At 38.3% G+C, this 26,774-nt stretch overlaps 1 protein-coding gene across 5 annotated transcripts in view; it reads right to left on the bottom strand.

Moving 5' to 3' along the window:
• Positions 1-26,774, bottom strand: part of TCF12 (transcription factor 12) — a 111,142-nt gene that overhangs the window by 34,843 nt on the left and 49,525 nt on the right. For all 5 annotated transcript variants that reach the window (XM_039339968.1, XM_039339969.1, XM_039339970.1 and 2 more), the window contains exons 6-8: positions 12,994-13,058; positions 10,780-10,897; positions 9,729-9,781 (exon numbers count right to left, since the gene is read on the bottom strand). In XM_039339968.1, the coding sequence (XP_039195902.1) occupies positions 9,729-9,781; positions 10,780-10,897; positions 12,994-13,058 (236 nt within the window). The remainder of the gene's footprint in view (positions 1-9,728; positions 9,782-10,779; positions 10,898-12,993; positions 13,059-26,774) is intronic.

Raw genomic sequence — 26,774 nt, 5'->3', positions numbered from 1 at the left:
GACTGAGATGGTAAGATTAAGCAGTCTGTAAATAGCCAGTTCTCCGCTTAGTGAAGTCACAATTCAACCAAGAGGGTATTTTGGAGTTTCAGCATGGAGAGATATTTGCCAGCACATTTCAGACCCCGGCTGAGCAGAAACCCAAGTCCAGTGCAAAGCAACTTCCCTTGTGTTCAGACATGGCTCTTCTGCATCTTCGTTCTCCTCTTGACTCACTACTGAGAAACGTAACCACCTGCTTAGTTTAGCCAGTCTTTCAAAAAGGCCTGAAAAAAATTCCTTGGATGTCCATTATAGATAGGCAAATACCAAGGCAATCGTGCCTTTGGTGAATGTATTGTGTTTCTACATGCATTTGTGTGTGTGTGTGTTAATCCTTTGTTCAGCAATTAAAAAAAACATTTCTTTTCATATCTGGAGCAATTTGGAGGTGAGAAGAGACAAAGAGCTGCTGGAACTCAGTGGGCAGGGATGGTTCCTCCCGGGCCTCACCAACTTCATCGGGCCTCACCAACTTCATCGCAGATGTGGAGAGGTCTCTGCTGAGGGTAAAGGGGAAGCCAAGGGGGGACCTCAGGCAACTGGGCCTTCTCCCTGAGCTTCCAACTCTTAGCAGTCAGGAGACCACTTTTGCTCTGCATCATCTAAACTTAACAGAGACCCTTGAATTCTTAGTTGTAGCTCTGACTTGATCTAGTTTTAACTTTCTTACATCTAATGGTTTTTATTATTTTATAATCAGACTATTGTACTATTATTTAATTTATTAAATTTTTATGCTGCCCCTCTCCCCTGTAAGGTGACTCTGAAGTTACAAGTTTCCAGAGGCTTACTAATACAAGAAAAAAAAAAATCTGTAGAAACAGTACCAAAATACCCAGCAGACAACAAGCGCTCAGAATATATTTTGAGATATGGAAGACTCCAAATAATACTAGAGGCAGTTTTGGATGGCAGTTTGTCTGCATAAAAATATCAGACAATAGTCTCCCGCACGGTTATGCAAGTTCTCTTCCTACAGAAGTCAATTGATCAAGCTGCTTTTTCAAAATTGTACTCACACTAGTAAATTTTGACAGCATGAAATATACATTTATGGACCGTTTTCTGCTTGAAACAATGGGAAAATACATCTTATATGAAACATACTTGGAGAACCAAACTAATAGCCCCTGGAAGAGGACCTTCAAGGAGGAGGGGACATGCGTCATCTGGCAGAGGATAGCCTACTCCTACTTGTAGCCGCCAGAATGAGAGTCAAGAAGGTGTATGTTAAGGGTGGCTCTTCTGGGTGGCCTCATGGCTGCTATTCACATTGCTTCCTGAGTAGCTCAAGTACCACCAAGGTCCTCCTCCCACAGCTTGAGTTATTTTGTTTCATAACAATTCAATTGTTCAATCAATGAGAAAGTTCCACTTCCTGGATTTTCCGCCAAATTCTCATAAGCTCCCAGGAACTCTTGCTCTCTTCAGCCCAAGCGTCCCTCCCTCCTGAAGGCAACCACCTTTCCCGCTTGGAAAGTGAGTGATTATTGTGGGGTGATGAGAGAACGAATCCAACACAGCTATATATATGGAATCCCAGATTTCCAACCCAACCACGTGTTCGGGGCTTTCTGCTATCTCCCATAAGAAATAAATACAACGAATCTATGCTTCTTGCAGCAAGAAGGAAAGGATGGCTCATTTCAAGAATGCTCACCATACGATCGGTTTAATTGAGATCCCATGTAATCTCTGCTATTATGGGGAACACGGTTCTTTTTCTTCCAAAGAGGGCTGTTGTGGTGATGCCGAGCAAAATAGTTTAAAGCCTTTACATGCTTAGTTCAAAGTGTATGTTACCAAGAATGATTAAAAAGGCCTTTTTAATCATTCTTGGTAACATGCACTTTGAACTAAGCATGTTGCACTGTCTCAGCCTCTGCCCAATTGGACAGAAGTCCCAAAGCTTACAGCCTCAGTGTGGGAGCCGTCCTGAACTGAACCAGGAACAGGCTGTAGGGCTCTGGTATCTGCCCAAAGAATGGCAGTGGGAGAACCATCGCCCAAGGATGCCCTGAATGATGGCCCAAATCTGCCTGGATGCCACTAAGCACATAAGGCTTTTAACCTACTGTGCCACACACTTTAAAGATAGAGTTTTAGGAGTATGCACCATTTAGTAAAATATACAATACTTTGCATGGAGTCTAATAAAATTTTTCTGTTCTATTTAAGCAGTAAAAATGATGATTTAAATATATATCATCTAAAATCTAGAATTTTAAAAAACATTTTTATTTCTTTGATGACATGGATTTTGGAACATACATTCTTCCAAACCAATATGAATGCATATTACTACATGCAGCAACATTGAAAAAGTAGGACTGTATCCATTAATTCCTGTACAATCTTATTACAGAATATAAAATTTTACTGTAAATTAGTAATAAAAATAATAAACAATAGCATCTCCCAGTACAGCAGTAAGGCTTCTGTGAGAGCGTCACTGTTTAGCTCAGTTGCATGAAGCGGTTTGGGAGTGTGTTTTCCATTCTTTACACTGCACAGTCTTTTTCCCCCCAAAGTACTGAGTGAAAGTGGATAAAGCAATTCTGCCCAGAGATTGTTTCCCCTAAAACTCTTATTGCCAAAACAACCTACTTTTTTTTTAAAAAAGTGCCTGATTAAAATCAAGTCTGTAGTTTAATAATAATAATTATAAAGTTGGAAGGGACCTTGGAGGTCATCAAGTCCAACCCCCTGCTCAGGCAGGAACCCTACACCATTTCAGACAAATAGCTGTCCAGTCTCTTCTTAAAAACTTCCTATTTTTTAAAATAATCTGCAAAACTTAAAAAAGTATCAGTTCTCAAGAAATGTTCCTTGCAAGTGTATTTCCACATATAAATCTTCTATGCCGCAGCTCCTCTTTAGGGTCCAACCCAGCCAGGTCAAGGACAGCTACGGATCTGAACCAAGGCGTATCCCCAAAAATCAGCCCAGCATTTCCCAACTCATTTGGTTGACATGTTATATGTAACTGTTGATATATAGCCAATACTTTAAGAGCCCTCTTTATTTAAAGTTCTGAAGCAATCTATTAACTAATGGGTAAAATGCTATCAACAAAACAATGGATAGAATTCAGATCAATTCTTAACAGCAGCTCCTCTCAAGATAAAACTCTGCTTGAATCATGGCAAAGTAGAAGCCAGTGCTTTCCAGTGGTTCTATCAAGACATTAATGCCTCAGGACACCTCAGCTTTCTCCCACTGGACCCCAAGGCCTCATGAATTAGGCTGGTCTCACGTGGTTAAGGGATACCAAGAAGGGGGCTCCTCATTCGATTTTCTAACTGTTCCAGTTCACAAAAGTCACTCTGAAAAGTAACAAGCAGATGCTCTGAAGTCTCCAGCCCTGCCATGCTTTAGGGTCATTACTCTCTACTATATGCCTGGAAATACTTAGCAAACTCAAAGCACTGGGAAACGTCCTGTGTTCAAAGAGTAAAATCAATACACACAAGTTGTAATGTTACGACTCTGAGAGAAGTAAATGTGATTTTACTTCTCAGTTCAGCTTCCAAACGATTTTAGCAGAAAAGGGAAGGAAACAAAATCACATCTATAGGAGTTGCTTTTCACTGGAGAAACCTCTAAAAAGAACAAGCAATTTCTTTCCAGTCACCCGACACCAATCTGCATTTCTTAGCGAGTCTGAGGTTTCATGAAGATTTATCAATCCAGAACTATTCAGCTTTTGCTAAAATGGCTTCAAATAAAAAGTTAGACACCCAATTTCAGTATCCAAGGAGATTTTACAGTCCTGTCAATGAGTAGAAAAGATTAGACAACAACTGGAGATTATCTGTAGATGTAACTGATCCCCAACATCGCTCTTATTTACATAATTTATCAGGGCACAAAGATTAAAAACTGAAATATTCTGCATTTAAACAAATTTTGCACAACACATTGCAAGTGAAACTGGATTGAATCTCTGCTTTGTCTAAAGCAAATGTTGGTATCAGACTCTAGAAATAAGCTATGTCTCCCATAAAATGTGCAAGTTTGATTATATGGTATGCAATAATCATATGTAATTTACAGCATACTAATTAATAAGAAATCCCTATTTTAGAGTCTTATGTTTCTGAACAGGGAGCAGAATTATTCCTGGTTAGAACACAATAAATAATTTTTGATATAAAACCTCAAATCTTGAACAATATTACATACACTAATCCCTTTCCCCAAAGCATTTGGTAGCCAGTCCTGAGAGTATCTGAAACTCCAGATTGGAAAGAGCAGCCTGATCGTCCAGGGGTCCTAGAAATCATTCAGAGACAACTCTGACTACAGCAAGTACCTGGAAAATACTGCACATGTCTTGAAGCATGCAGCATTCAACTGGCATCTGAATGGCATATCTGAATCAATGGCAGACCTGTCAGAAAACCCCCCCTGCCCTAAAGAACGTTACTGAAAGGGCTCCAGTTCATGCCAGCAGACGCACCGCCTGGCTGGTTTGCTGAGCCGACCTTCTAAGTGACCGGGGAGAATGTGGAGACTCTGAACAAAAGAAAGAAAACCTCACCGTTTCCCCAGTGTAGTAATACATCAAAGAGGTGCTGCTCATTCCAGGCATCGGGTATGCGCAATATATGCCTGCCTGGGACACTGCATTACTACAGCCCCAGGCCTGGTGCCCATCCGAGATATCAAATCTGCCCGATGAGATATAGCAGCTCTTCGGGGGTGAAGGAAGCACATATGGATGTACTTTGGAACAAATAATGTATGCAAAGCAGGACTGAACCATCTCAGACAGCCAAATGGGGTGGGTACATATTAAGACAGCTAGGCTCCTCTGAAAGGGTCTTTCAGATTTACCCCAGGGTGGTTTTATCATGACAACACAACAAGGAATCCATTTGGTTAGAAATGTAAAAATCTGAACTTCACTTAAAAGGACATTAGATTCCTGCTAATCCCCCCCCCCCCCGTTTTTTTCTTTGTTTTGAACTCCCTGAGCCAGCTAATCCTTTTGTTTTAATAAAATGAGACAAGAGACTGATGGGCTGCACCTCTCCCTCAGCTCCCTCTGAAGCTGCTTCTTCAACTTTTCCCAATCTAGTAGTCTCTTTGCCTAAGGCTGCATCACAGGCAGATGGGAAACATATTGATTTTTTAGATTTAACAGGAAACATATTGATTTTTTAGATTTAAACTAATCAAGTATTTTTATATTTGTAAATTCTTTTAAACTCTGTTCTATTTACTACTAATAAAGTCAGGTTTTTTCAGTCATCTCTAACTGGATATTCAGAGCTTAATACTTTATTTCATTTATAGGCAGCTGTCACTGTAAAATTCTAGAAGTTACCAGAAAGCTTTTTTAAATTTAACCAATGATTTTATTTTTTACTTGAAACATGAACTTTCCAAAATTAAACTTTGAAGATGAAAGATACACAGTGGTATAGTGTTTAATATTCCTTTCTACAGGTTAAGAAAGGAAAGTTTGTGGGAAATAAATACATTAAGAGTCCTTGAGACCAGTGTAAGTTTTTTGTCTACTCTCTCCTGAGAAGAGCTAAAAATGACTGGTTCATACATGTTGGAACCCATGCAGAGTATATACATGCTCCCCAAAGGAGCCCACAGATCTATTCCAATGCGTACTAGCAATTATATTCTATCCCACAAATGTATTGCTCCCCAGTAGAGGGCAATGGTTAAAAAGGGAAAGTGGATGTGAAGAGACCCTCAGCTAATCAAGTTCATAACTTCCAGCCAGTCCTTATTTCAAAGGAGTTCTATAATTGATTGGTTTCAACAATTTAGGCAATCCAACTCGATTCCTTTAACAAGTATTTCAGCAATTCAGATTAAATTACAACTCAGCCTATCATACACAGATGCAGTTTTGATTGATTCCCATAGATGGCTGTATAATCTAACCCTATTCTGTTGTGAGAATATTTTAATGCCTAATGAAAATGGGCATGAACAAATAAAAGCAAATTGCCCTTGGCCCATTCTATTTCTAACTTCTTTCACAAGGGCCCTTGGCATACAGCAATACCCAAATGAACATTTAAAAGAGATCCTAACAACTAAATCATCTGGCAGCAGAACTGATCCTGCCAAGAAAGCAGGGTTATCTTTCTTCGGGGTTTCAAGCAGAAGTCGGACAGTCATCTGGCAGGGATGTTGGATACCTGCACAGATCAGAAAGTCCAACTCAATCTGCTCCTTGGCCCCCACCCACCTGGATTCTCCTTTAGAAACATGCACTGCATGGAGTTTTACAGTATGCAATGTAGAGAGCCACAAATACAATTGCTTAACCGAAGATCTCAAAAGCAATAGCATCATTAATGCAAATGCTTCTTAGGATTTTAAGTCATCTTTAATAGAGCAGCACAGAAAGTGATTCAAGAAACTGATTAAATGTCCCATATTTTATTGTATTATCATTTATATGTCTTAGAAGTATACACTATACTTCTCCAGGAATAAGGACATATTGCTGCAAAACCAAGAAAACAAATAATTACTCTTATATTTTAGCACCACCACTTATAACAGAATAAGAACATCTGTACAATATGAAAAGAAAGCAATCAAGCCAAATCTTTAAGAACCTCTCTGTCATCCCTATTAGCTCCATGCCCTAGGCCTAATTCTTAACAGTTAGTGTTTCTCCAAATAAGGGAAAAGAGACACATTCATATTTATCTGTTAGTGCAGGCACAAGCCAGCATCTGACAAAGTACTGAGAAGTGAGAACACCATTTCTCTTAACCAATTCAGCCTCACTGTGATCCTAGGACTAGCACTGCGAATGTGAATGGCAAATACTTTCTAAGATATATATGCAGCTTATTTCCCCTTCTCTTTTAATATGTCAGATTCACTCTGCATTATGCAGAGCTTGCATTTTATCAAGAAACCCTGCCTAGAATATATGGCAACAAAACAAGCATGGCCAGTTTTGGCTTTTTATTCAAAGTCTCCCATGTTCTTTCAAACATAGACTCACTCAGCGGAAAAGAGAACACACAGCCTTCCAGCACTGGGTGAAACCCTTTCCAACAGATAGTTGGGCAGAACACCCTGGAACAGAGCCCCAGCTGCCCACCTGCCTCTACCTGTCCTTTTCCAAATCCCAGAGAAGAGTCCTTGGTCCAACCAAGACATTCAAAGTCAACATTTCATAAAGAGGTGGGGATTATTTCCCCAGGGCTCTGGAGAATGGAATCTGAAAACTTAAAACTGTGGTTTAACTATGCTTATGCTTTAGTTTCATATGAGCCTAAGTGGTTCAGAAATTGATATGCAATAGCTTAGCATTATCTGTTGATGGAGAGATGGCCATAACTATTCAATATCCAAAACCAAAGTATAATTTAACAAAAGAATTTGCTTTAACCTAGACTAAATCAGAGCTAGTATAGGTAACCCCCGAGGTATGACAGTTCACAGTGACCATTCAAAATTATGCAATAACCCCCCCAACACAATTCCAACATTACGAATACTGCAGCACCACAGCAGTCGTTCACCCTTATGAACAACCGCAGAGACATTGCAAAATAAGATGTTGAGACTGGAGAAAACCAACTAAGATGATCAAAGGCCTGGAGACTAAAACATATGACGAATGGCTGCAGGAATTGGGTTTGGCTAGTCTAAAGAAAAGAAGAAATAGGGGTGACACGATAGCGGTATTCAGTATTTAAGTACTGCCACAAAGAAGAGGGGGTCAAGTTATTCTCCAAAGTAGCAGAAGGCAGGACAAGAAACAATGGTTGGAAACTGATCAAAGAGAGAAGCAACCTGGAATTAAGGAGAAACTTCAGTGAGAACAATTAATTAGTGGAACAGCTTGTCTTCAGAAATCATGGGCGCTCCATCACTGGTGATTTTTAAGAATAGACTCTTGTCTGAAATGGGTTCTCCTGCTTCAGCAGGGGGCTGGACTAGAAGACCTCCCAGCTCTACTCTACTCGCCTGTTCCATCACTAAGTCCCCCATGGCCTTCCCCAGCCTGAGATACCTCATGTGCACTTAACAACTTGTACATTTGATTAGTGAATGTGTGGCCGAAAGCAGGGAGTTTTCACATTCATTTTATGCGATTCACTCCAACGAATCCTCGGGTTAAGGATGTAATTGGCAGGCTCCATTACATTAGTAACTCCTGGACTACTTGCAATGCAGCTTTTAAAGTCTTTTAAAGAATGGCAGAAAGAGTCATCTGTCTTTGTGTGCATGACTATTAGTTCAGGTGTTAACTATCTAGACTTTCTTTTCCAAGTTACTACATGGTGTGTCTCATTCAAACATAGTGGTTAAAAATATAATAAAAAGTAACTCTGAATAGCTTTAAACTTCTCTTGGGAACAGAAGAGGAGAGAAAGGTTCTTATATTTAGAGATAATGGTTTTGGCCCTCTGCTCCTGAGTTTATTAGGAAGCTTGTCATGCCAGGTGCTAATGCAGAAGAAGCTTTTCTGAGAGCATCCAGCATTAAGCCTGGCTTCCAGGTTAATTGCAACAACTTGCATCTGGGAGAAGGAAGAGGAAGAGTACCAGCTGATGAGGGAAAACAGAAGGAGCATGTAAGCAAGCTGGAGCTCCAGTTTCCATTCTGAGCAGGCACTGTGGAGGCTCCACTGGTTTTACTCCTCCCTGAGCAGCAGCAGTGCATTCAATTCACCCTGCACAACTCTTGAGTTGTAACTCATCCAAGTGCACCTGCACCATGTGCTGCTGAATAAAAGCCTCCATTTGCACAACAAAGAAGTGAGTTCTTGTGTGTTCTGAAAGGGAGGGGGGATGAAGGGCCCTACTTTTATCTGATATGGATTTTAAATGCAGATTCATTTAACAATTTTCTTACTTTATTGAATGAAACATGGTTAATATTTCAAACTCCCAAAGTGTAAGATTATCACAGTTGATAATGATTCTTCTACCAAGCCCCTCCAAATCTTTTTTCAGAGTCTTTTATTCTCAAAGGATAAAAAACAATTGGGTAAGAAGGATCAACAAAGCTGCTGTTTGAAAGCCTTTCTGATGCTCAGCTCAAGTTAGAAAAGGCTTAATGAAGGTGCTGAAAAGCCACGAGGGCTTCACAATAAGCACCAGACTTGGTGATTTATGCATATTAATAACTTCATCCTATTGAAGACAGCTGAGCTGTACAGGTCCTACCAATCACATCTTAAGATCTTCAATACCATTGGGATCATTAGCAATGTAAACTTTTACCATTCTTTACTATTAATCTCTATCCTCCTGTTCAGCAACATAATGACTAATTAAACATCAAAAGATGTGTATCAAGGGATAGTTCCTGGGGCACTCCTTTCTCCTTTAATTACAGGAAGCTACAGGTACAACTGAATCATCCACAACTCACTGCTGCCAGCTCTAAAACCAACAGATTTCATGGGAGGACAGGTGAGGGACCTGTCCTCTACTCTGTCTCAGTATTACCACCTCATCCCCCCCCCTCCTATATTCACAGGTTTCTCTGGCCAAATTTAAGGTAACATACGTACTTTTTTCTTCTGCATAATGGGCCACAGGACTGCACTGCAGTTTTATTTTTTAATTTGTCTCCTTCCTTGCTGACAAGCTTGAATCTTTATGACTAAGAAAGTTAACAATAGCTAGATATATAGGTGTGTGCTTCTTATTAAAAGGTTAAAAACCTCTAAGACTTACAGAAGATGGCAAACCAGGAGGCACCTTCCTTACTTTTTTTGTCTGCAGAGAATCTGCACAGAAAAAAAATGCTTTAATTAACAGGAAAATGTAGCAGTACTGAAGTAAAGTCATACAACACAGTGCAAAAGGAACTCAGAAGATCAGGAGCATATAGTTCAACCTCTACTTCAGTGGTTCTCAACCTGTGGGTCGGGACCCCATTTGGGGTCAAATGACCATTTCATGGGGGTCGTCAAACAACACAGTCCACCATTTCCCCCCCCCCCGTTTCCTTAGCTGTGCTACTCCCTTTTATTCTATTGGCTTTTGAAAGCCAATAGAATAGACTCTCTTGAATAGAGTCTAATTCTATTGGCTTTCAAAAGCCAATAGGAATTGTCCAGGCTGTCTCTGCCCTGCTGAGCCTGCCAAACGTCCCATTCTGCAAACGGTGCTGCACCAGTTGAGTAGTCCTCGACTTACGACCGGTTGAGTAGTCCTCGACTTACAACCGGTTGGGGGGGGGGGTCACGGCATTAAAAAGGTTGAGAACCACTGCTCTACTTAAAGCCACTGGGTGAAGTCCTTCAACAGCTATCATCAGAATTGTCTTGAATTTGTAATATGAAGGACATTCAAAATGTGCTTTCTCAGTATAAATTACAACAAATTCTTTTCTTCAAAGAATAACACTGAATTATTTGATAATTAAATCAAATAATTTGATGAGGAAGTAAGCAATTTACACTATTATCTCTCTCTCTCTCTCTCTCTCTCTCTCTCTCTCTCTCTCTCTCTCTCTCTCTCTCTCTCTTTTACACCCACACTCTAGTGCTAAAAATATTCTGTGTGAATTTGGGGTGGGGATGGGGCAAAGGGAGAAAGTTGGAGCAATTATCACCAAGTTCTACTCCGCAGGCTATTAAAGCACAGTTCCCTTCTGCAACTTCTTCCTCTTTCTTGCTACCATTTCTAATGCAAGGATTTCTGAAACGCATCTTATCCAAGAAATGAGGTCTGTAATCTAATGTGTTCCCTGGGGGAAAAGGAGCACAAATGACTGACTCACCAAGGGAAGATGAATCATGAAGGGGCCTTCGTCGTGGATTTGCAGAGGAAAATGGATAATATGGTGTACCAGTTTTTCCTGAGCTTCCAACACCAATGTCAGATCGAAGCAGGCTTGTCTGTAAACAAAACAAGCAATACCTGACTCTGTTTATATAGTGGCAGGAAATGATTATCACCATCAATGGAAACAGCTGTGTAGGTTGGCAGAGTTTGCCCATTTTATTAAGACAAAGAAGTAATCCTTATAAAAACTCAGAAGACTTTTTGGAAAACAAAGGTTTAACACAAGGCACTAATCTGTAAACTATGTTTTTTAACTCATAATGGCTAAGTTCACAGAATAATAAGCATATTTTAGTTTAATATGCTCTGATTACAGCCAGTTTTAGATAACTTTTTAGTTTCATAACAATAAGGGTCTGGTGGCACAAAGTTTAGAAGGCAGTATTACCGGCTGACTCTGCCCACTGCCAGAAGTTTGATCCTGACTGGCTCAAGGTTCATTTAGCCTTCCATCCTTCTGAGGTCAGTAAAATGAGGACCCAGATTGTTGGGGGCAATATGCTGACTCTGTAAAGCGCTTAGAGAGGGCTATAAAGCAGTGTGGAGCAGTATATAAATCTAATTGCTATTGCTAAAAAGGATTTTACTCAAAGACATAAGGTTTCTTTTCTACTCCTACCAACTCTTGAAAAAAAAAAAACAATACCAAGTTTATATGAATTACTACAGCTTGCCAAATTAAAAATTAAAATTAATACAGATGTAGTTAACTCATCATATTTATTTTACTGCCTTGCAAAAATAAAAGAAAAGCAATATTAAGATCGATTCCATCCAGAGGACATCCAATGGAGACAGCATACACTCCTCCTATAAGTAATACTGATAGCAGTAGAGAAGCTTGGTATTATCAAGATCTCATTTCCTCTTGATCTCTTCTAATTGTGCCTGCTCTCCCCATGAAGTTTGGCTCAATGTAATATGTGTAGACCAATGGAAGTCCTCCAGCCAACCCCATTTTCTAAACTTACAACCAAGTCTTTGAAAAAAAGTGCCCCCTTCAAAAGTTAAAAGGAGGTATTTCACATATGCTGCTTTTCATTCCAAAGCACTTCTTTCAAATGCTTTTTCCAGCCTAGCTACCCGATACTCCTTATAGGCCCATTTGATCTCCAAGGCTTTGAGGCCTTCTGTGAGGCTGTGGTGATAGGGCATGGTCAGAGGGTTGAAGACGTTCTTCCAAGGTGAAGCCTGAGTCCAGGGTTAAATTCAATCAGCACTGGGGGCCTCCTGATCTCTGGCTTGGGTGCATCATGTGCTTCCTCCTTAGGTTTCCAAACAAGGTTCACTTTTCTGTACCTATTCAGGAGCTTCTCCCACCCTGCTCAAGAATTTCTGATCTTTCCCAATGGTCTCTAGAGCAAAAATTCTCCAATTAAGCCTTTCACCACCCTCTCCAAAGAGGACACAAAATTGCACTTCCATCAAGTATGGTTTGAGTTCTCCTCAGAGAAGAGGATTTTACTGCTCAGTCCATGCAGATTATCACAAGATGCCTTCATTCTTCATGCTGCTTGGAGTTGCTTGAAGTCTTCCCTCCATGTTTCCTGACAAGCTCTCAATGCAATCCCTGTTCAAGAGATTGATCTTGGGATTTTATTTTATAGGGAAAAAAATGGAAGAGGCTGCAGTCTGGAACAAAATATAGACTAAATTATGCAATGGCAACTAAATAGTGAAATACTGACATTTGCTGATACCTTTTCATTTTATTTCTTTGAAAGTTGGGTAAAAAGAAACCTAATAATCTTTGAGTAAAAACATATACCATAGTATTTGGAATTTCTGGTTCCTCTGTCTTGAATGCAGATCAAAGCTGTTGAGGAAAGGTAGTTTGCCTGAGAATAGGGAGACTTAGATTCTGGTTGTTTTCTTTCAGCCCAATCTGCTCCCAGAAAATTATATTTGTAAGAAAAAACAGGAATGCCATGTACACTGTCTGGAGCTTCTAGAGGAAGGATAAGGTAGAAATCTAACAAATAATGCAGGAAGCTTTGTTCTGCCACAACTTCAAGGGACTTGAAATATAAAGATAATGTGTTAATCTATTACTACTGTATTGTAAAAGTGTAGATGTGTATGTATAAATTGTATTAAGAATTTCGAAGAGAAAAAAAACTAACAGCAACTCTTTAAATGGCAGATCTACCTGACAGCCTGAGAGCCCAGCATCTCGACCAAACATTGGGAACTGACTCCTCTCAGAGGCTTTTCCTAGAAAGCAAACACTTAAAAATGAATGCCCATTATAGACATACTGAGAACTTCCTAATGACATCATTTAAAAAATTTTTTTATTAATTTTTTTTATTTTTTAAAACATACAATCATTTATAAAAATACAATAAAATTTTAAAGTAGAACCCCCCCTTACCCTCCCTCCCACCCCCAACCCCCCTCCCTTCACTTCCCAGAGCAGAATACAGGGTTAATAATAAGAAAAAAAATTATAATAATTAAGAAAAAAGAAAAAAAGAAAAAAAAGAGAAGAAGAAAAAGAAATTATCATAATTAACCTTTAATTCCATAACCTATAAAACAATTCTCTATAATATTTAATATTCACTCATAAAATAAATGAAACTTTTTAATTCCATACTTTTTCTGAATATAATCTATCCACCTTCCCCATACAGTAATATATCTTTCTTGTGTATGATCCTTTAAATAAGCAGAAATTTTTGCCATTTGTGCAAAAGTAGATACTTTAAATATCCATTCTTCTAAAGTAGGCAAGGAATCTTTCTTCCAATATAAACCTACTAATAACCTTGCTGCAGTTAATAAATTCAACATCAAAGTAGTTTCTTTTTCATTTAAGTCAACAAAAATACCAAGTAAAAATAGTTGAGGTGTAAACTTTATCTTTTTTCTAAAAATCTTTTGAATGTTCCACCAAATCATAATCCAAAAAGCCTTTACTTTTTTACAATTCCACCAAATATGAAAGTATGTCGCATCATTATTGCCACATCTCCAACATTTGGGCTGTATATTGGAATACATACAAGATAATTTTTTAGGATCTAAATGCCATCTATAAAACATTTTATAAAAATTTTCTCTCAAATTTTGAGCTTGTGTAAATTTAACATTTCTTATCCAAATTGTCTCCCATAAATCCAATGAGATCGGCTCCTGTATATTCTGAGCCCATTTAATCATACAGTCTTTAACCAATTCTGTTTCCGAATCTAACTCTAATAAAACATTGTATATTCTTTTTATATGAGCCGGACTTTGGTTTTTAATCTGAATGACCAATTGTCTATCTTCTAGTGTTATTCCCTCTTTCTTGTCTACAGTCCATCTATCCATTATTTGTAAATATTGAAACCATGACTGTAGAATATTTTGCTGCCTTAATACGTCTAGGGATTTCAAATGCCAATTCGAACCAGAGCAAATTAACAATTCTTTATACGAGATTTTGTCAAAATTTGTCCCCTTAGAAGTTCCCTCAATTGCATGTCTGGGAATCCCCCAGATAGGTATTTTATAATTTAATCTATAATAATGCTTCTTCCAAACACGAAGTAAGGCATTCCTCAAAATATGTGATTTAAAAGTCCGATCAACTTTCTTATTAAAAATTAAATATGCATGCCAACCATATATTAAATCCCAACCTTCCAGAAAAAGAATATCCATATTTGTTAAATTAAGCCAATCACTTAACCAAGTTAGGGCGGCTGCATCATAATATAATTTCAAATTAGGTGCCTTAAGTCCCCCTCTTTCTCGAGCATCCTGTAATATCTTAAATTTAACCCTTGGTTTCTTCCCGGCCCATATAAAATTATTGATACCCTTTTGCCATTCCTCCAAATTTGCCTCTTTTTTAAGAATAGGTATCATCTGAAACAAAAAAAGAAACTTTGGTAGAACATTCATTTTTACAGCTGAAATTCTCCCCAACAATGACAATTGCAATTTTTTCCAATCTCTTAAATCCTTTTGGACTTTTGCCCATAGTGGTTCATAATTGTTCTTATACAATTTTCCATTTGAAGCAGTTAGATATACTCCCAAATATTTAACCTTTTTTACCATCTGAAAACCTGTGGCTTTAATCAAACTTTCCCTATCTTTAACTGACATATTCTTAGATAATATCTTAGTCTTATAATTATTAACTTTAAAACCAGAAACATTCCCATACTGTGTTATAAGTTCTAATAAACCATCAATCGCTTGATTCGGCTGTTCCAAAATTAAAACCAAATCATCCGCAAATGCCCGCAATTTATACTCATTCTTCCTTATCTTTACACCCTTAATTAACTTTGATTCCCAAATCTGAATCAATAAAATTTCCAATGTTAAAACAAATAACAATGGGGATAATGGACATCCTTGTCTTGTCCCTTTTTGAATATTAAAATTCTCAGTCAATCCCCCATTTACAACAATTTGTGCAGATTGCTGCTGATATATAGCTTTAAGTGCATGTAAAAAATTATCCCCAAAATTCATTTTCTCTACCAAAGAAAATAAAAATTGCCAGTCCAATTGATCAAAAGCTTTTTCAGGGTCCAAAAAGATAAAAGCCACAGGAATCTGATTATTCTTATCCAAGTACTCAATTAAATTAATAATTTGTCTAACATTATGTTTCATATATCTCCCTGTTATGAATCCTGCTTGATCACTATGAATCAAGTCTTTCATAACCTGCATTAGTCTATTAGCCAAAATTTTTGTAAAGATCTTATAATCAACATTCAATAATGAAATTGGCCTATAATTCTTAGGCTCGGTAAGATCCTGATCTTCCTTCGGAATCAGTGATATAAAGGCTCTTTTCCAAGAAGGAGGAACTTGCACACCCAACAAAATACTATTAAAAAGTTCCTTTAAAGGCTCTATCATTTCTTCAGATAAGATCTTATAATACCTAGAAGTCAGTCCATCTGTTCCAGGAGACTTTCCAACCTTTAACTGCTTAATAGCTAAACCAATTTCCTCCACAGTAATTAAACTATTCATCCCATTTTGTTGTTCCTCTGAAAGTCTACGAAAATGTACTGATTGTAAATATTTATCTATATCCAAACCCCTTATGTTATCACTTGAATATAATTTTGTGTAAAAGTCCAAAAAGCTTTTTTTAATCAAATCTTGCTGAAAAACCTCAGTACCTTTATATTTTACTTTCTCTATGATTCTAGCTTTCTGTTTCTTTCGTAACTGATAAGCCAACCACCTCCCAGGCTTATTCGCATTGCAAAAAGTATTATGTCTCATATACGACAGATTGGTAGCCACCTGATCTGCCATCAACATGTTAAATTGTTCCTTAAGCATCTTTATGGATACCTTTAAATTATTATCAGTAGGGTTAAGAACCAACTCTTGTTCTTTTAATTTAATCTCTTCTTCTATTTCTCTACGTCTTTGTAACCCTTTTTCCCTAAAAACTTTATTCAATTGAATCAGGATTCCCCTCATATATGCTTTACTAGCGTCCCACACCATAGACATCAATGTTCCCTTATTCATATTTATAATAAAAAAGTCCTTTAAATGTTCTTTACACTTTTGTACGAACTCCTCCCGATTAAATAAGTTCTCATTCAGTCTCCAAGATCTTCTATTCCTATCTTCCGAATATAACTCCATCCACACAGGACTATGATGTGACAATGTTCTGGGAAAAATTTTCACCTTCCTCACTCTAGGGAGGAAGTCACTAGTAATCAAAAAAAAAATCAATACTTGAAAATGACTGGTGTCTATCAGAATAAAAAGTAAAGTCTCTGTCACTTGTATTCCTTTCTCGCCAAATATCAATAAGCTCCAGTTCTTCCTTCAAATCAAAGAAAGTCATAGGTAGTTTAGTTTGAATAAAAGTTTTAGAGGAACTTCTTTTGTCTATGGTTGGGTCTAGAACCCCATTCCAGTCACCCATCAAAATTACCAATTTATAATCCAACTGAGATATCTTGCCATGCAGCAACTTATAAAATTGTTTCTGTTGTTGATTGGGAGCATATAGTCCAACAATAAGAACCTTCCGGCCTTGTAATAATAATTCCACAAAAAGATATCTTCCTTCAGAGTCAGCCTCAATTAGTTTAGCTGAAAAAGTTTTCTTCACATAAATTACCACTCCCCCTTTTTTTCCCAGGGGCTGGAGCAGTAAAATGTGAGCCCAGACGGGAATTCATCAAGAATTTAGAATCCTTTAAAGTTATATGAGTCTCCTGCAAACATATCAAATCATTATTATGTTGTTTCAAATAATGGAATATCTTTCTTCGTTTCTGTGGCACATTTAAGCCATTAACATTCCAGGTCAGGAACCTGACCATCTCCACCGGCCTGGAGCCTCTGGAGCATAGCCTGCAAATCTGCTGTCGAAGATCTTTTTGGTCTTGCCCCTCCCACAGGCTCTGTAGCAACCAAACTTTCACCACTCTTCTGCAACTGCTCTTTTTCTTTATGTTTATGGGCAGCTCGTGTCATCCTTTGCTCTTTTATGTCAGAATTCTGTGCAGCTTGTTCCATAACCATCATTGATGAGGCTCCTGTCATAAGAGACTCTTCCGTCATCCTTATTTGTGGAGGTGGTGACAATCTTGCTTTTAAGATAGACTGATAAAAATCTCTTGCTTTGGAAACAGTAGTTAATCTATGACGTATCCCTTCATAATTTACTATTATTCCTCTTGGAATCTTCATCTGAACTGAATTTGACGATGTTTTAGCTCATCAGACAAGAAAGTAAAATCTTTTCTGGCTCTTAAAATTTTTGGAGGTATCTCTTTCAAAATTATCACATCTTGATCAGCAATTTGAAACTTTTGTTTGTAAAAAGCCTGTATAATTTCATTACGGATAGATCTTCTGGAAAAATAAATAACCACATCTCTTGGTAGATTTCTCTGTCTAGCAACCCGTGAATTAACTCTAAAAAATTTTTCTATCTCCTTCTCAATTATTTCAGGCCACCAGCCAATATTAGGAGCAATATCTTTGACAATAAGCATCTTTAAGTCCTCCTGAGAATTCTCTCTCAGGCCTCTGATACGCAATGCGTGTTCCATTTCCCTATATTGTGAAATGATTTGTTCATCCTGTGTAATTTCTATCTTGTTCTCTACCTCCTGCATTCTAAATTCCATCCTTGATGCATTTTCAGTAATCTTTTCCATCTGGTCATCAATCTGAAAGGCCAGAAGGATATGGTCTCTTACTTGTTTGTTCTTTTTCTCCAATAATTCTTCTGTATTAGCCCTCTCTGCAATTATAAGATCTTTTACCTCCTCCTTAATATCTAAGGCATGCTGTTTTAAAGCATCTTGTAAATCATTAAGAGAAATTGCAAGAGGAGGAGGAGAAGGTGGAGGTGATTTTGGTTTCTGAGATGCAGGCTGAGGCATTGGAGAAGAAATAGGAACCTTAGGGGCGGAAGGCAGACGTTTTGAAGCCATTTTCTAAAGTTTCAAGAAGAAAGATTCTTATTGAAAAAAAAAAGGCACAGTTCTTTTAAATATTCTTAGAAAAAAAATAGAGAAGAAAAAAGAAGAAAGGATAAAAACCAAATTCTTACTTCTGTGTTTAAAAAGTTAATCTGTATCCAAGTTTAACTTTGTAATGCAAATCAGGCAAGAAAGACGATCGCCATTTTACTTTCCACTTTCCCTTTCTTCTAAAGGGAAAGTGAACAAAAGAAGAGGAAGAGGAAACTTGCTGAGGTTAAAGGCACCATCAAACTTGAGCACAGTCTCTCCTGGTCTGCTCCGTCTGCTTTCAAATACTCACAAGCAGCTGGAAAAAAAAAGCAGATGTGGAAGCGGCAACTTGCTTCATCCCAAAAGCTTCGGAATGAAGTCTCCCTGGAACGCGGAGTTGCTCAGGCTCCGAGGGAGCTCTACCCTCCGATCCCCAAAATAACAGGAATCCAGGGGAGCTCTTACCTCTACCTGAGAGCTCTCCTCCTCCCTTTTTCCCAGGGAGGAGATTCAAGCCGCGGGACAGCTGATTGTCAAAGTCCCGCGGCTTTTACACGCACCAGGAACGGGCGGCTTTGTAAAACGCCGCCATTCATCGTCGCTGGAACCACCGGACGTCGACATCATTTTAAATTTTAAAAGGGAATATAAATAAAAACCAGCACAATGTTTCTTTTAATAAAAGCAATAAATAATTTGAAAGAAGACAAAAAACTTAAGAATACTTTAACTATTTGACATACTTGATAGCATACAAAGCACAACTTGCTGATATTTTTCAGGACCAAAATTATTTTGCTATGTGAAGCAAATTCCATTTGTCTGTTGCTGTTAAAAAGAACATGACCAGACCTCCTTATAGTTTTGCACCTTATAGACTCAACCTTGTTAACTTCCAAGACTTCTTTTTCCACTATGTGTTCAAAATGGACTGTGATTTTTTATACACATATGAGTGTGTATACGTATATATATGTATATATACAGCATATCTGCATAATTACAATTAGACTGATAGTCATCCTGGCAGCATCTCAAAAAAGCAACCTTGGGAAAGCCAAGAAGCTTATTTGGTGGTGAGGCCACCGTGATATTCCACTCAACTGCTTTCTGCCAAATGCTATACAATTAGACTTGCTGTGAATGAATAATTGGAAAAACTACAAAATAGTTTGGTAAACAGTGATTTAAACCAGGGATTGTACATGCCCTAAACAGTTTAATTAGTGTATTATTTATTTAATTAACATGTTTAATCAAATTAATTTTTAACAGCAGAGATCAGTGTATTTCATTTTTCTTGGGAAAATCAGCCCTTGATAAACAGATATTTGGAGTGCTGCAGCTTCTTCTATATAAAATACACAAAATTATGCAAATCCAATTATATCTAAATTAAGGCAACAAATAGCTTTACTACCCTTTGACTTTCACAGTATTCTACGGTATTGCGCGTACTTTGCCATTGCCCCTTCTGACAGCACAGCACAGCTGGCAATGGGGGATGGCTTGCTCACACTCCAGGCCCAACTCTTCAGATTCCCTGAGCTCCAGGCAGAAAAGCAATCCCAGCTGAACCTTCATCAGATCCTTGCAAGGAAGGGCATCTCTAGCCCTGTACTTTGTTTTGCTTTTTTGTAGAGAATAAAGTGGGAGGAACTGTATTCTCAGCCCCAGATGCAACTCCTATGCAACCAAGGCTAAAAAAAAAAAAAAAAAAAAAGCCACCAAAACTATGTTCTGCATAAATCTGAATATTTCATTTACTTCTAAACTACTTGAATTCAGGCAAAATACAAAGAACCTCATTTCTAGCTAAACTAGACAAGGTGCTATACAACTGAAGCTCCACCACACCACGGAAGAGGAGCCGATTAGAAGGCAAGTATTTCTTAGAGAAACACTATTCCAAATAAGAGTTGGAAGGGACAGATCTTTTGACCACAAATAAAACTGATTAATTAAAGCAATTGCTCCATGGAAGAATATTTCATGAAATGTGTTGTGCTGTTTACATGTTGAGTACCCTTCCCTTGGGCCAGATGAGCAAAAAACCACCCTTCTCATGGCCTTCTCCTCCCAGGCGGTCTCCTTCCTGGACTACCACAGTTTAGAAGCAGCAACTAAGAATACATGGAACTTTGACTTACAACTAAGGTATAATTATTTTTCACAACTTAATAGAAATAATTATGGTGGTAAGCACATTATTACTTCAATAGCCTCTTTTTGCTGATCTTTGAGTTGCCTGCTGGTTACTTTAAAATGGATGATTATACAAAAGTGGACTAGTGTTTCACTTCATTTGACAGTTTAAAGGTCCAAATTTCACTTCCTCTTTGTATGCAGACAAATCAAGCATATTTACCATAAATAATTTACTGAAACAACTGAGGGGATTTGTGTGTGTGTCTGTACTTGGCATTTACTCAATGCTCCAATATGCTCTTTATTCAATGTATATATCTGCCCACTTGCCATGTTACTTGGGCAAAAAAAATCACCAAAACAAAAATGAAAAATACATCACTCAAACAGTATAGAAAAAAACAGGAGGAATACAAGATTATTGACATTAGAGGGACATGATTTACAGTTGGGATGGCATGCTTTCATATGGTATGGAAAAAACAGAATATAGCTATTTCCAGAGACACCATATAAGGAATTCTTTATTTGCGGTCTGGGAGAAAGTAAAGAGAAAGCATTATTTGAAGATTCCAAATTGGCTCTCAACTACCAATATGTTTAACATAGGAAACATTATAAGATATAAAGACTTACTAACAGATATGGGGGAGTTGAAAACCAAACAACAATTAGAGGAACAAGGAATAAAGATGGATTAGTACATGAGAACGCAAATACAATCTAGATATGAAAAAGATGTTAAAATAGATGGGGACAACAGAGTTAGATGAAATACTCACAGGAACGGAAGAAAAATGGATTAAAAATGTACAGTTATCTACTACATAAGGAGTTAGAGGAGGAACAAGTGAAAGAGACAATGATAAAATGGACAAGGAATTTTGGATACACAATTGAATTAGATAGATGGCAGCAACTATGGGAAAGAAACTATAAATTGACAATGGTGACTACGTATAAAGAAAATATGTACAAAATGTTTTACAGATGGCACGTCTCCAGAAAGATTAGCTAAAATGTTTAAGGACAGGTCTATGAAATGTTGGAAATGTCATCAGATACCAGGTTCCTTCTACCATATGTGGTGGACGTGTGTAGAAACTAAAATTTATTGGAATATAATTAGAACATGGATAGAAAAGATGATACAACAACGTATAGAACTAAGACCAGAAATATTCCTGTTGGGTATTTACCAGAGAAATACAATAAAGAAAAAACATATTTAATTATTTATGTAATTACGGCAGCCAGGATTGTGTTTGCACAAAATTGGAAAACACTGAAAGCCCCCCCAGAGGGAGAGGTGATTGGGAAAATACTGGAATGTGCAGAAATGAATAGACTAACAATGACAATTAAAGATAAGACAGAGTCAGACTACTATGAAATCTGGGGAACTTTTTATGATTGGCTGAAAAGAGAATACGGTTAAAAGATAGTTAACATCAATTTAGATGGAAGGAGGAGGAGCAGATAAGGAGGGAGATCTAGGCGACACAGTATTGAATAACTGGAGGTTGTATAAATATTTATAGAAATATATACCAAGAAGGTTAGATAAATAGAAGTATTAATGCAAGAGAAAATTAATCTTATTGTATATAATACAGATAGGGAAATTTGGAGAGAGGAGTTGCTCAGACATTACCCCTGAATTGTATCTGAAGAGGGATGAGAGGGAAGAAAGGAGAGGAGAGAGAAAAGAGTAAAGGAGGGGAGAAGGAAGTCGGAAGGTTGGAGGAGACATGGGGAAAGGGGAGGAGAGTGGTGAAGGAAAGAGGAGAGGGAAGTAGGGAAGAGAAGAAAGGGAGAAAGAAGGTAGAGAAGAAGGAGTGTGGATACAGTGAAAGGGGAAATAGGCGAGCAACACCAAAAGTCATGTGGATGTATTTATTTCATTTTATTAAAAGTATCTTATATATGAATGTAAAAAGAATGTATGTTAACATCTGATAAATATCACGGTATGTGTATGGGGGAGAGTTTGAAAAAATAAAAAATTATTAAAAAAAAAAACCAGGGGTTGCACTGTTTTGCACTGGAGAGGTGCAGAGGCACTTCTGGGTCCCACCAGGTAACATTGTTCTAACCGAAGGGATGTGGAACATGCCTATCCTTGCATGTGGGATCTCGTGGAAAGTGGAAAGAACTGGAGACAAACAGCCCCACAAATAACTCGGCCTTCTGCCTTAAGTGGCTTTCAAGGCAATAACCAGCATCTGGAACTGAACCCTAAACAACCATAGATAAACATTTTGGAGAGAAAGCAGGGAATGAGAGAGATGGAAGCAGTTCATGAACTGGGATAGGTTGCAGAAAATAGAGACAGACATTAACCTCACTTTCTCCAAAGTCTATCAAAGAACTCCAAGCACAGGGAGGTTCAGGACTGATCACTGGAAGGGTTTCTTGCACAAGGCCCAGGAGATTGGATGGTTTTAAGAAGAGGTTCAAGGGACCCATTGATGTGGACGCCAGTATTTTTCTATTCTCATATTCACGACTGTGATATTGGTGTTGCATAACTCAGAAACACAACCGTGCTTCATTAGAGTATTTTTATAGGCCTATTTGGGAAGTCGCAGGTAAACCCTCCAAGCCTCCAGTTTTTGGCATGACCTGGTGACCCAGGCAGAGAAGATGCTCAAAGAGTAGAACTCCAATTCTGGCCTCCAGAGGAACAACAATAAATTGCTACGAAAACACACCATCAAATACTAAACACAGCATCAATTTTGGTTAATTACAGCTTTGTCAGCAATATGATTATTCAAAAAGCTTGTGCAAATGTTAATGAGTCTTATTTGCATATTTATTTTTTCCTTTGTTGAAATGTCATTATATTTTACAATGATGAATAGTGCTGATGAAGTGACTGGATGTGTAATTAGTCATTAGGTGGAATGACTAGCTCAATTATGGAAAAAACTGAGATTAAGAAATAATCAAACAAGAACCCCAATCTAAAAAATTAAAAGTAAAAAACTAAAATATCCAAATAATGATTTATCATTGATTTCAAAATTCATTCAGAATAAAGCCTTTTTTAAATAAGTGAAATTGTAAGAATAATCAGATATCCAAAACAATAAATATCTTCTGCAAAAGCAGAGCTGGATCAATATTTTTCAGACATTGCCAAAAGTCTATTTCACAGAGATTTTCATAAAGGATTTGTCATCCTTCTATAGTTGAAACATGCACATTTTTAGCTTTGTAAAACATATGGAAATGGGAGAAAGCATGGCTCAAAATACTGCTTTATTTTTAAAAGTCATATCTTCCTTAGTCTTTTGCTATTGCATGTTTGTTATTTGCTGGGACATTACTGAAGACCAGATGGGGACATTCCACATGACCAAACCAATCCATCATCTCCATGGAGCGCAGGTGCAACACAGCTGTGCAGCAACACCCCATTTCACAGTCTATCAGACACAAACACATGCTCGCCAATCAATGGCACCCTAAGGACTTCACATGGGGGAGGCTCTCTCGAGTCTTGCTGGTCCATGCCTGATGACTTCACAATCCCACATCATTTCATTCACTGGAGGATACAAACAAGCACTCTAATAACCTCCACTGGAAATGCCTCACGGTGTGCGTGTTAATAAGAGCGCCATTTGCAATGAAGCCACTGGTTTCAAATGGCCTAGGTCAAAGTCTGAAGATTTTAAGAAGAGACTGGACAGCCATTTGTCTGAAATGGTCAAGGGTTTCCTGCCTGAGCAGGGGGTTGGACTAGATCAGTGGTTCTTAACCTTTTTGAATGAATCGCCCCCTTGAGCCAATGAGGAAGTTGTCATCGCCCCCCTCCCCCAACATAACCTCTCAATCACAACATAGGAAATAATTCTTCAATTTATGCAAACACTTTTTTTGTTTTCTTTAAAATTGTCATCAGGACATATTGATGCAAATAATTTATTTCCAGTCTTTTTCCCATATCTCCCATATTCTGGCCAATGGCGTGCCACTGTATGGGTAGAGGCTGCTGCGCAACGTGCATGAAGATAAGCAATGCATATTCACATAGGTATGGCATTCTGTACTGAAGCTAGCTGGAGGAACATTTGAAAACACAATTCAATCCACTAATAGCGAGCGCGATCTGATGTTTTTGTACGACAGATATACAGCGATTCACTGTACGGAAAAGTCTCAAAAGTGTCCCCAAAACTTCTCGCTCCATCGCCCCCATATCACCCCCTTTTCGTTCCTTCGCCCCCGCGTTGCCCCTTTTCATTCCATCACCCCCCTGAAAAATGAAATCGCCCCCTTGGGGGCAATATCGCCCAGGTTAAGAACCACTGGACTAGATGACCTCCAAGGCCCCTTCCAACATCATCATCATTATTATTATTCTTATTATTACTACATTATTATTATCAATCATCACACAGTCAGCCAGATGTTCAGACTGGATTTGGCATTTTGTCTACCTATCGAGTCCTTACCCAGGACCTGGGATAGGCAGATGTGGATGTTTGATGGTATTACAGGTATCGTCGCAGGATGGAAGCAGTTCCTAGTAAGGCTGCCTTTTGCAATTGACTAATAGCGAATTTGTCAATGCCAATGGTGTTCAAGTGGTGCTCCAGTTGTTTTGGGATTGCACCCAAGGAGCCTATGACTATTGGTACTACCCTTGCTTGCTTTTGCCACAGTCTTTCTATTTCTATTTGTAGGTCTTTGTATTTTGTTATCTTCTCCAGTTCTTTCTCTTCTATTCTGCTATCTCCAGGCACTGCCACGTCCACTATCCAGACTTTTTTATCTTTCTTATCGACAATTGTTAAGTCTGGGGTGTTATGTTGCAGGTTAAGAACCACTGGACTAGATGACCTCCAAGGCTCCTTCCAACATCATCATCATCATTATTATTATTCTTATTATTACTACATTATTATTACTACTACTACTATTACTATTATCTTAAAAGTGTTTCTGAAGGGGCCAACAAATCTAAAAGCAGAGGGAGAGGATAGTAACTCCTGCGCTCCTTCACCGAGGACGGCATCTGCTCCCAGCTCCATGGCAACCAGGACCCAGGAGGTCTCAGTTGAGACTATTCAATATTCTCATTTGTGTAGCAGGAGTTCAAACTCATTTTGTTTTATTTCCTAAAGCCCAAGCATAACTGTATGGACAGTAAACTTTAGGAATAAATATCCTGATTGTTCACTGACTGTTTTCATAGACTAAATATAATTACTTCCTCAGTTATTCCTGCTCTGCATAAAACCTGCATTTGAACAACTGCAGAAAGCTGCCCAGACTGTTAAGTGTCTAAAAACTTCTGGCCAAAGTGAATTGTTTCTGAAACCATCCCCTACATTCCACATGATTCTGAAGAAGGAAATAAGCAAAAGCAAGTTTTTACTTGTAGTTTAAATCATTAATATAAAAATATCTTCAGGCACAGTAATTAGAGCACTTAGAGAAGATAATGTGCTTCCCCAGAGAGAGGCATATACACAACACCTCTTCTAAGTTGCATCATAAACACACTAACCAAGAACATTCTGTATTTCTCCTTCTCTCCTCAATGTATTTATAACTGAAATCTATGAATTCTAATAGTTACTGTCAGAACCCATATCAATAGGTTCCCCAATCCTTTCCTCCCCCCTTCCTACTTTTGCTATTTTCTCTTCTTTCATCCTGATCCAAATCTCACTCTCTTCTCATGCTGGGTTCTGCCATACTCCTGGGGAGGGGAGTGTTTGAAGGTTATTGCCTTGACTTCCTCTGTTGCTATAATGTAACACTTTGCTTTCCTGCATTATTTCTTGTGAACTTTCCCATCCCTTACTCTTAGCTAGCAAAAGGGAGGGGAAGAATGGAGTGCAACCTCCGGGTACTACTTTATCTCCACGGCCCCAGAAAAGGTGCGATGTTATCTCCCTCTTCCCACGAGGAACTTAACACCTGGGGATTGGGCCATTTGAACTGACTGAATGAACTATGGGGTGGGGTTTTGCCTGGGACACTTTTACCTATAGTTCTGCATGGGAAATCCTCAGATCCTGTCTAGTATGTCTGCTATCAGCTTCTTTTAATAAAAGTTCCTTTTGAAGAAACCATTTCCAAGAGTTCTACTTTCTTGGGATGAAATTTTGAAGTGGGCCCTGACATTAGACAGGATCTGCAGTAACAATAAACCCAGAAGGAAGATCCTTACTTGGGGGATTTTGCAAATTTATCCATGTCGGATATGGGATCAGGGAAGAAAGAACCCGCTGCGAAGGGGGAACCCCCTTGCTGGTCGGAGACTTACCAACTGTCCAGCTCTGAGATTTCCTACACATCGGAA

The sequence above is a fragment of the Crotalus tigris genome, unplaced genomic scaffold (assembly GCF_016545835.1).
Source record: "Crotalus tigris isolate CLP2741 ecotype Arizona unplaced genomic scaffold, ASM1654583v1 scf7180000017741.1442986301:2390832, whole genome shotgun sequence".
Lineage (NCBI taxonomy): Eukaryota > Metazoa > Chordata > Lepidosauria > Squamata > Viperidae > Crotalus > Crotalus tigris.
The sequence above is the reverse complement of the archived record's forward strand: the minus strand, read 5'-3'. Positions and strand labels throughout refer to the sequence as shown.